General features: G+C 41.0%; 1 protein-coding gene across 8 annotated transcripts in view; it reads left to right on the top strand.

Moving 5' to 3' along the window:
- The first annotated feature begins 1,475 nt into the window (after nt 1-1,475).
- Nucleotides 1,476-11,230, top strand: part of LOC5513881 (transient receptor potential cation channel subfamily M member 7) — a 31,732-nt gene continuing 21,977 nt past the window's right edge. The window contains exons 1-6 of one of the 8 annotated variants that reach the window (XM_048721853.1): nt 1,476-1,863; nt 4,751-4,915; nt 5,707-5,898; nt 6,916-7,087; nt 8,228-8,411; nt 10,801-10,939. In XM_048721853.1, coding sequence (XP_048577810.1) covers nt 1,741-1,863; nt 4,751-4,915; nt 5,707-5,898; nt 6,916-7,087; nt 8,228-8,411; nt 10,801-10,939 — 975 coding nt within the window. In that variant the 5' untranslated portion in view covers nt 1,476-1,740. Of the gene's footprint in view, nt 1,864-3,958; nt 4,125-4,750; nt 4,916-5,706; nt 5,899-6,915; nt 7,088-8,227; nt 8,412-8,588; nt 8,615-9,475; nt 9,508-9,568; nt 9,592-10,454; nt 10,484-10,559; nt 10,580-10,800; nt 10,940-11,230 lie in introns of those variants that run through there. The other 7 variants (XM_048721851.1, XM_048721852.1, XM_048721856.1 and 4 more) reach the window with 7 other exon arrangements.

The raw sequence follows: 11,230 nt of genomic DNA, 5'->3' as shown, positions 1-11,230 counted from the left end.
TTCCTCGGTGTTACGGAGAGCTTAGTTTTTGGTGCCCAAGACCTTTGTACTTTATTTCATTGTCTCGTTCTAAGGTCTTTATTTTTGGCTTTTGTTCCATTGTGTTTTTGTTGCTGGTGCTCCGTAACACCAAGAAACTACCCAGAAGCCAACTCCAGACTCCCCAGCACATCCTGTCTCCAGCCACAGGACTCCCAAACAGCTTCCATACTTAAAACTTATACGTGTTATATTACTCCCCTATACGCGTGTATGAGGGACTGTTCCCATGGACATCAGGGCAGGGCCGTACCCAGGATTTTTCTTGCGGGGGGGGGGGGGAGGGGGGAATCCGGAATGGGGGAGGTGTGTGTGTTCGGGGGGGGGGAGGGAATTTTCTGATAAATATCTGAACAAAAAGGATTTTTTTATGCCTTTGCAGTATCTCCACGTGTTGATAGGGCTAACACCGACTAGCGACAAACGGTCCTAAAAGTAACCGACTACCGACAAAACATAAAACTAGTGACTAGCGACAAAAAACTGTCGACTAGCGACAAATTATTATTTCCTGTATTTTTACTCTATACTTCCATTGTCGATCCACTTAAATTCAGCCATTTAAGAATCCGCACTATGTAATTCCTATTGTATAAAGTTTTCGTGCAATTATTATTCCATAATTAATTAATAATCAATGAATTATTAATTACTTATCAATCCTAAATAATGTTTAATCTAGTTTATACATGGAATCTGGTACAAAAGCGAATACTAACTTAGATTTACCGACAAAGACCGATAATTCTTACTATCTACAACCGACAAATTATGGAAATTTTAAATGACTGCCGACATGTAGAACCCCCATCCAGACCTTGATTTTAGTTTTCGAGTAAAAATAACTGAAAATCAGAGAATGATAGAACTTGGCTTAATTGGCATTCGAGTTGGAGTTATTTCGAGTATAAACAGAAAATTGAGAATTGAGAACAGTAAAGTTCTTGTTCTGTAGTTTTTTTTTTTCACCAATGCAAAGTTTCATTCCCATTTGTTATCATTTTTTTTATACTGTAGAAAGGTAAAAATAACAATGAATCAAACTCAACAAACCTTAGTGTCATTGTTATCCAATGTTATTGATTAAATTTACAGGATGGCAAAAAATCTTTAAAACAGTCTTTTATCATTTAAATTCCAAATTTAATTGTAAATAGGGTAACAGCTTCAACAGTTTCTCCAAATCCGCCAATGGAATAGATTGCTTTCTCACACTTGGTATTTTTGTTAGGATGACAAAAGGTACAAAAATGTGTTTTAAACAAAAAATAAATAAAAAATAGCCACAAAGGTGTGTATTTTAATTATTAATCTTATTATTGGGTACCACTGTAAGACCAAGCGGAAAATAAGGTCTACTGCATTTTTCGAAGCGTGAAAATTGATTGTTCCTTCTCGCATGTCGTGCAAGATTGCACCTCTCAAAAATGTCATAAGTTGAATTCCGCAATGCACTCCAGTGGAACAACAACTAAATTCTCGCGTGTGTCTTGGCATTGTCCTTTGAATGAAAACAATAATGGTGATTGCGAACCTACCCTTAAAACCATGCAAGACCTGGTTACTCTGAGTCTTCTCGAGTGAAGCGATGCACAGTCATGAACAGGAGTCATCATGTAGTCATTCAATATAAGCGTCGTAGACCTCTAAGCAGAGTTCAGAGTGAAAATTTATCCCAGAGTAGACTCTTTCTTGGCTAAAATGTCTGCTAATGGTAGCACCAAAGCCAGCATGGAAAACGACATGTCTCTGCCATTTGACACTCTCGAGAGAAATGAAACTGCTGACGAAGCCGACGAAGCAGAAGATGACATGGCTCACAAGGTATGGGAGGAAATTTAGGTTTTTATTTTTATCTAGAATTCTACAACAGGAGTTAACAAGCCTTCAAGATTTAAGTTTTGCATTACACTTTTCAGCGCTTTAGCGCTATTCTTTATGGTCATTCTGAGGCACGTTATTCTCACTGAAGATTTAAATATATCGTTTCGAATCGTTTCTATATCCCATAAACTTAAATAATGAATTCGACAGAAGAATGACATTAACATTTCTCTTGTTCTCACTGCTGTTTCTAGCCCATTCAATCATGGATGGAGAAAACATTTTATAAACGAACGTGCATCCAGTTTATCCCAACGAAAAAAGAGCCTCGGAGGTAAGATATCATTGAGTTCCTTAAAGGGGCAGTGTCACAGTTAGAGCTTTGCAATAGCTCTCCGGCCCGGACACAATGAATTTCAGTCAAATTCTAATATTGACGTATGAGCCTTTGGTACTTGTGGGAGACTTAAATTCAAAGGAAATGACCACAAACTGTCAATAAACACAGCTTTCAATAAAATATTGCATATTATTTTAACAAGGCATTGAAAGCTTAATGTTCAACTGTTTGTAGACAATAAAAAGCCTACATTAAACACTGACTCCAGACATGCGCAGTACTAGGGCTGTCCCAAAGATGCTCCAAATTTCTTAAAGAGATGCACCAAAAGTCCCCAAAAGTTGCTCCAACAATTGAAAAAAATGTCACAAAGTTGCCCCAATTTCCAAAAGTTGCCAAAAAAGATGCTAAAAAAAATAGGAGAATCACCTAAAATTTGTCCCAAGTGTAAAGAGTTGCCAACAAATTTACAACATTTTACAAAGTGGCAGAGTACTCCTTAATAGTTCTTTTCAACATATGTTTAAATATACCTTTTTTGATTATATGCAATGTAATATGTATTTAAATGATGATGCAATAAAAGACGCATCATGTAAAAACAAAACGACTTGGTTCACAGTGCGACTCAAGGCTTTGGCTATCAGCCATTGCTGTCGCTCCCTTGTTGCCTCTGATAATAGGTTCATCGTCACTCGAGGACTCCGCCATTTTGAATAATCATAGTTAAGAACGCTGACCAACATGACTGCCTCTTCGTCAAACTATAGGTTGACCAATGACCAGTTAAACTATAACCAGATTAATAAATGGTGTAAGTAGTTAAAAAACGCGAGAGTTCAAAAGTTTGATAAGCAAAATAAGCAAAAAAATGCACATAGCAGGTGAATATATCCCCCAAAACCCCGAAAAAGCCAGCAAAAGTGCTCTCATTTACAAAAGATGCCCGGAAAGAGAAAAGTTGCCGCAAATCTTAAAAGTTGCTCAAAAGTTGCCGAGCATCTTTGGGACAGCCCTACGCAGGACCATGACACTGCCCCTTTAAAGGCGCCATGTCTTGATTCATGGCTCACAGCTTATTCAAGATCCCATTATATTCCACAGGAACTACGAAAGCCACAATAATCTTTGTAAAAATGGCACAGAAAATTTGTCCATTAGTTGTTTCCAATTGGTCATTCCCTTATACTGGGGACACTGGCCCAAGGCGTGCCTGAAAAAGCGGCTCGGCTCTGCAATCCCTGCATGTTGTTAGTTAATTGCAACTGCCATTGAATAAGTCAACTCAAAATATGTGATGACGTTTTCTATAGAGCGGAACAACATTGAATGGGGGAAATGTTTATAATTTTATCATTTTTGAAGCCATGTGCTCAGGTCAATAAACGTTTTGGTAAAGTATTCTAGTCTGAGAATTTGCTGAAAATGACCTCCATTTGTAAATACTGAATAATGTCAAGTGTTGATTATCCCAAAGAATTTTGCTTTGAGTGATTGCACATCCTTAGGCAAGCGGAAAGGGAGGAGGTTTATGTCTCCAACGACTCCAAAGGAATGATTTCATAACAAGTCGTTATTCTATTTTATAGAAAAAAATATTGAACTATCAAGAGAATTTTTACCCTTTTTATAAGCTATCATCACGCTAGAATTCAGAATTGCAAAATGTGTAATTAATAATAACTATTATTTTCTTATTTTTCAATAAACTATCTTATTTCTGACTAAATAATTTTCCAATTTTTACTGTCAAAGGTGTGGCTGTGGGAGACTTGATAAAGACCATTCTTCCCGAGATGCCTTGGACACCATCTCCAGTACCCAACAGGCTTGGAATGTAAACATGCATACAAGACTTGAGCCCACGGACGCTTATGGTCAGCTGGAGTTCTCTGGTGCTGGTCAGAAAAGTCGTGCAAAGGTGTTATGATATGCCAATATTTTCCTTTTTGGGTTTGAAAAGGAAACAAAAATATGTTTCATCAAGAGAAAAAAATCATATGGTCTGAAGTATATTTTTTGCTATTAAACCATGTGAGAATCATTATATCTAAATCTGCTTGAACCATCACTAAAGCCTTGCCGAATGCGTAATGCCACAAATAGTACAAGGGTTAGCTTATATGTAATTACAGAACCAGTGCCGTAGCAGGCCTCGAAATCTGGGGGGGGGGGGGGGGGGGGCACAATGGCTGCACAATACAATATAATGGCGGCCCAAACCAATATATTTTGCAATACTGGCTAATAAGTTATTCGTTGTCATCTAGTTCAAGAGTTTCGGTTTTTACGTAGTATATCCGAGTGGGGAACAAAACCGGCCCGACGGACCTCCTAACGCTTTCGTATTTTCCGTAGTATATCCGATTAGAGCACGAAACCCACTCGAAAGACCACCGAACGCTTATGTATTTTCCGTAGTATATCCGAATGGGGCACGAAGCTGACCGATGGACCGTCTATCGCTTTTGTATTTTCCGTAGTATATCCAAGTGGAGCACAAAAAACCGCCCGACGGACCTTTTAACACTTTCGTATTTTCCGTAGTATATCCGAGTAGAGCACGAAACCGACCCGAGGGACCTTCTAACGCTTCTCACGAAGCAATGGGGGCTGAGCTTACCAAAGCTGCTGATATCAGTGACTGGCGGGGCAAAGAGCTTCGTACTTCATCCAAAGCTGAAGCAAGTTCTTAGGCAGGGACTACTCAAGGTATGGGCGCAATGCATCATTGGGGACACTTGTCACGTGGGAAAGGAGGGAGGGAGGGAGGGGGCACTTGTCTTTGGTCATGACGGCGGGGCTCACGAATACTAAACTTCAGAAAATGCCTATGATGATACTTTTTATAGTTCCTAATACACACCTGACTTGCAAAAAACACATCTTCTAAAGTACATTCTAAACTACCAATTACATAAAGACACGACATCGTTAGTCTAACAGATATGTTCAATAGTTATTACCTAGTCTATGTTTTATCCCGGAGTAAACTGCAAACACAGACATCTTTTGATAACCCACAATACTAAATACGCAGAGTCTGCGTTATGATATGTGAGTTTTCCCTGATAAATACAAAAAAGCCCAAATAGTCGTGTTCGTGAACCAGAAGTATCAATACAATACACCAAAAACTGAAATTCGACTCTGCCAAATTTTCTTCAGGCCCTGAAGAAGTCCTATTAAAGACGAAAAGTCGAATTCCAGTTTTGGTGTACTCAGTTTTCCCTGAGATGTCCGATCATTTGAGTGGGAGTTAAAAAAGTTGGATTCAAAAGCATTTATTCTTTCGTGAAATATAACGTGCCTCTCTCACAACCATTCACGATATATCCTACTTCGCACGCACACCGTTGTATATTACCCCAAATATGAATATTTTATGGCAGTAGTGATGATAATGTTAAGAATGATGATGAAGATGATGATGCCGTTATTTAAGATTATGATGTTGATACCGATGTTGATGATGATGATGAATGACATAACGCTTTGTTAAGGCTGCGAGGACCACGGGTGCCTGGATCCTGACGGGAGGCACAAATACGGGGGTTATGAAGCACGTGGGTGAAGCAGTGCGAGGCCAGATGCTGACGTCACATCTCAATAAATACCAGCAAAACCAGTTATACCTGATAGGCATAGCAACATGGGGAATCGTGGATCACAAAGAGACGTTACAAGAAAAAAAGGTTAGTATGAGCATTTAGGCCAAGAAACGTTCATTGAGTGTAATCAAGTGAATTTTAGGAATTCTTTAGCTGTGTAATTGTTTGTCTTTTTAGTAAGTGTACTCGTGTTTCAAGATCTTGTGGCATGTAATGTGATGCTGAGGTTGAACAGGGTTTTGAAGTGATTTATTGTTAGATTTTAGGTACACCTTATATTAAGTTGTAAACAGAAAATGTAATAGCGCAGCGTGTGTTTGAGGGCAGAGGTTAGCCTTCGCAGTGCATGTAATATCTGGTATTTATCTGTGAACAGTTTAACAATTACTGTTTGCCTGTTATATTCTATTTAAAAGCATCGTGTCCTTATTTTGAAAGCCACAGACTGTGTATGTCATGATTGTTGTGTTGAAATAAATTGGGTCTGTCCTAGCATTCGTTGCGAGAAGACGTCCTGAGTTCGCTCTCCCTGCCCTGAACCATCCTAAGAACCGACCTTAAATCCACCCGGCCACATGAGGTTTAAACACTGTTGCCAGACACTCCTTTTTTGCCAAAGGGTACTACAAGTAACCACTAATGAATTTCAATGCTTTCTTGACGACACTCAAATTAGGACATCCCAGATATTTGCTTGAAATAGCAAGTAAATGGATGCGATATTGTTATGAAGCGTAAGATGGCGGCGTGGTTAGCATCATTTAGAGCACAATTATTTTTAAGTAATTTGTTTGTATAGAACTTCAAGTGCGACTGGCTTCTACTTCACGTCATATGATTATCGACTGTTCCACTGAACTCGTCGGTGTGTAATTACAGACTGTTTCAAGCATTTTACAAAGAACTCGACGGAAGATGGTTCCATTGGCCAGAATCGCTAGCGGTTCTTTTGTCCCTTTTACAGGTTGAATAAGCGATGTGACCTTCTGCTATATAGAAAAAAATATCATTCTTTCTGGAAACCATGCGCCGCTACAATTTTGCCGAAATGCCCACCTAGTGTAGTTCATTCCTTGAGCTAAACAAACTATGTTGCTACAGGATACAGTGACGTATCACATGACGTCAAGCATGACGTCGGCCGGAGCATGTTTGGACAATAACCACTCTCACTTCATTCTCGTGGATGATGGAACTGAGGGAAAATATGGCGGGGAGATCGCCCTGCGCGCCTCCCTCGAAAACTGCATCTCCAAGCAAAGGATTTCGCAAAGTAAGTATCCACTGGCAAGTAATGGTTCCTATTTGGCGCCAAATAACGAATTACAGCTCTAATGCACTACACGATATAGTTCAATGCGTACCAGGAAAAGGTGTCAATAAGCGTAACCTGAGACTCCCACGTTCCCCCTTCCCCAGCCCCTTCCTCAAACCCCTCCCCCTTGTGTTTTGAACGCAGATTATCATATCTTAAGACCGCCTTATTGTTATCGTAGCAAAATACGGGTCATCCATTTTCATCGGCTAATTTGGTAAATTTATACTGAGTTTGGTAAATTAAAATACAAAAATTTCTTGATAGGCTTTCTTTTACCTTATATTCCTATAGGCAGCTTTCCCTAAGTTCATTATTTTAAGTACATGGACAGATATCTTAACATTTTAGATGTTTAACTTATTACTCCAAATCAACTGATGGAAATGGATATTTTTTCGCACCTAAAAATCCCCTGGTATTACAATATGCAGCTGTCGGAGACACGAGGTTTCGCTAAAGGGAAAGTTCCTCCCACCCCAGGGCTCAGGAACAATCAGTTATCAATCGCAGCCGTCAATAAGTCAACATGTCAGAACTAAGCTCTTAGCGCTAAATTCAAATTTCATATTCTAAACCAAATTAAATATCATTCCTAGAGTTGTCCACCTAAAATGTTTCTATCGTAAAATAATGCTAAATTCAAATTTCATATTCTAAACCAAATTAAATATCATTCCTAGAGTTGTCCAACTAAAATATTTCTATCGTAAAATAATGCGAGCATTTTCACCACAGCACGAAAATAATTTATACAGATTATGTGTTATATTATGGATAGCGCAAAATTTTAAATTTTGCACCGAAAACGTGAGTGGACAGCAAATCACTTATTCATCAATCTCTTCACACAACTGTTTTGTTACCTGTGCAAAAATCGTTTTATTTCAACTGACTTAGGCTCAGAGATAAGCAATTTTGAAGAAGACTTAAAATTTGTCATTGCTAGCATGGCAGTGTTCTGATTATAATTTGTAAAATCGAGCCCGGGGGTGGGAGGAGCTTTCCCTATTATAGCGGAACATCCTGTTTAAAAGCATTGATGCGCTAACGTTGTCGAAAATAGCACTCGTAACCGTCTTCTCGCCTATCCGTTAGAGTCTCAGGTTGTCCCTGTGGTTCTACTGGTGCTTGAGGGAGGTATGAATACGATCCGTACCGTCCTGGAGTCCGTGACTAGGAGTCCGGCTGTTCCAGTGGTCATCGCTGAGGGAAGTGGGCGCGCGGCGGATATTTTGTCGTATGCGCAGAGGTTCATAGTACAGGACAAGAGCAGCGAAGTGTGAGTATTGTACAGGACAAGAGCAATGAAGTGTGAGTATTAATCCTTTAAGGGGATTACTGGGGGCGCTAGCAGATGCGCAGAGATTCATAGTACAGGACCAGAGCAGTGAAGTGTGAGTATTAATCCTTTAAGGGGGATTACTGGGGGCGCTAGCAGATGCTAGCAGCGAGGTTCATAGTACAGGACAAGAGCAGTGAAGTGTGAGTATTAATCCTTTAAGGGGATTACTGGGGGCGCTAGCAGATTCGCAGAGGTGCATAGTACAGGACAAGAGCAGTGAAGTGTGAGTATTAATCCTTTAAGGGGGATTACTGGGGGCGCAGAGATTCATAGTACAGGACAAGAGCAGCGAAATGTGAGTATAAATCCTTAAAGGGGGATTACTGGGGGCGCAGAGATTCATAGTACAGGACAAGAGCAGCGAAATGTGAGTATTAATCCTTAAAGGGGTATTACTGGGGGCGCAGAGATTCATAGTACAGGACAAGAGCAGCGAAATGTGAGTATAAATCCTTAAAGGAGGATTACTGGGGGCGCTAGCAGATGCGCAGAGATTCATAGTACAGGACAAGAGCAGCGAAATGTGAGTATAAATCCTTAAAGAGGGATTACTGGGGGCGCTAGCAGATTCGCAGAGGTGCATAGTACAGGACAAGAGCAGCGAAATGTGAGTATAAATCCTTAAAGGGGGATTACTGGGGGCGCTAGCAGATGCGCAGAGATTCATAGTACAGGACCAGAGCAGTGAAGTGTGAGTATTAATCCTTTAAGGGGGATTACTGGGGGCGCTAGCAGATGCTAGCAGCGAGGTTCATAGTACAGGACAAGAGCAGTGAAGTGTGAGTATTAATCCTTTAAGGGGATTACTGGGGGCGCTAGCAGATTCGCAGAGGTGCATAGTACAGGACAAGAGCAGTGAAGTGTGAGTATTAATCCTTTAAGGGGGATTACTGGGGGCGCTAGCAGATGCTAGCAGCGAGGTTCATAGTACAGGACAAGAGCAGTGAAGTGTGAGTATTAATCCTCTAAGGGGATTACTGGGGGCGCTCGCAGATTCGCAGAGGTTCATAGTACAGGACAAGAGCAGTGAAGTGTGAGTATTAATCCTTAAAGGGGGATAACTGGGGGCGCTAGCAGATGAGCAGAGATTCATAGTACAGGACAAGAGCAGTGAAGTGTGAGTATTAATCCTTTAAGGGGGATTACTGGGGGCGCTAGCAGATGAGCAGAGGTTCATAGTACAGGACTAGAGCAGTGAAGTGTGAGTATTAATCCTTAAAGGGGGATTACTGAGGGCGCTAGCAGATGCGCAGAGATTCATAGTACAGGACAAGAGCAGCGAAATGTGAGTATAAATCCTTAAAGGGGGATTACTGGGGGCGCTAGCAGATGCGCAGAGATTCATAATACAGGACAAGAGCAGCGAAATGTGAGTATAAATCCTTAAAGGGGGATTACTGGGGGCGCTAGCAGATTCGCAGAGGTGCATAGTACAGGACAAGAGCAGCGAAATGTGAGTATAAATCCTTAAAGGGGGATTACTGGGGGCGCTAGCAGATGCGCAGAGATTCATAGTACAGGACAAGAGCAGCGAAATGTGAGTATAAATCCTTAAAGGGGGATTACTGGGGGCGCTAGCAGATTCGCAGAGGTGCATAGTACAGGACAAGAGCAGCGAAATGTGAGTATAAATCCTTAAAGGGGGATTACTGGGGGCGCTAGCAGATGCGCAGAGGTGCATAGTACAGGACAAGAGCAGCGAATTGTGAGTATAAATCCTTAAAGGGGTATTACTGGGGGCGCATAGGTGCATAGTACAGGACAAGAGCAATGAAGTGTGAGTATAGTACAGGACAAGAGCAGTGAAGTGTGAGTATAAACCCTTAAAGGGGGATTACTGGGGGCGCTAGCGGATGCACAGAGGTTCATAAAACAGGACAAGAGCAGTGAAGTGTGAGTATAGTACAGGACAAGAGCAGTGAAGTGTGAGTATAAACCCTTAAAGGGGGATTACTGGGGGCGCTAGCGGATGCACAGAGGTTCATAAAACAGGACAAGAGCAGTGAAGTGTGAGTATAGTACAGGACAAGAGCAGTGAAGTGTGAGTATAGTACAGGACAAGAGCAGTGAAGTGTGGGTATAGTACAGGACAAGAGCAGTGAAGTGTGAGTATTAATCCTTAAAGGGGATTACTGGGGGCGCTGGGGGGTAGGTATCACATGAAAAAAGTATAGTATTTGATGATCCTCCAAAAAGAAATGACCCCCATTATGGTGACAATGGGTTTGGGGTACATCGATAATCCTTAATCTGTAACTGCCTTGCTTAGTGCCGTTGTCGGGGGATTCGCTTGGAAGTCGTGTTGAGAACAAAATATTATTTCTAGAGAAATGACGGACCTTGTTGACATTGTGGAGCACCGGAAGTTACTAATGAAAATTGAGACGGCGTTCCCAGAAGCGGACGACGACAAAAAGCTCGAGCTCTATCGGGAAGTCCTGCAATGTGTTTGCAACAAGCAATATGTGAGTGCAATGTGTTTGCAACAAGCAATATGTGAGTGCAATGTGTTTGCAACAAGCAATATGTGAGAACAATGTGTTTGCAACAAGCAATATGTGAGTGCAATGTGTTTGCAACAAGCAATATGTGAGTGCAATGTGTTTGCAACAAGCAATATGTGAGAACAATGTGTTTGCAACAAGCAATATGTGAGTACAATGTGTTTGCAACAAGCAATATGTGAGTGCAATGTGTTTGCAACAAGCAATATGTGAGAACAATGTGTTTGCAACAAGCAATATGTGAGAACAATG

This window comes from Nematostella vectensis, chromosome 14, assembly GCF_932526225.1.
Source record: "Nematostella vectensis chromosome 14, jaNemVect1.1, whole genome shotgun sequence".
In the NCBI taxonomy this organism is placed as follows: Eukaryota; Metazoa; Cnidaria; class Anthozoa; order Actiniaria; family Edwardsiidae; genus Nematostella; species Nematostella vectensis.
Note: the sequence above shows the minus strand (reverse complement) of the source record. Positions and strands in the feature narration are given on the sequence as shown.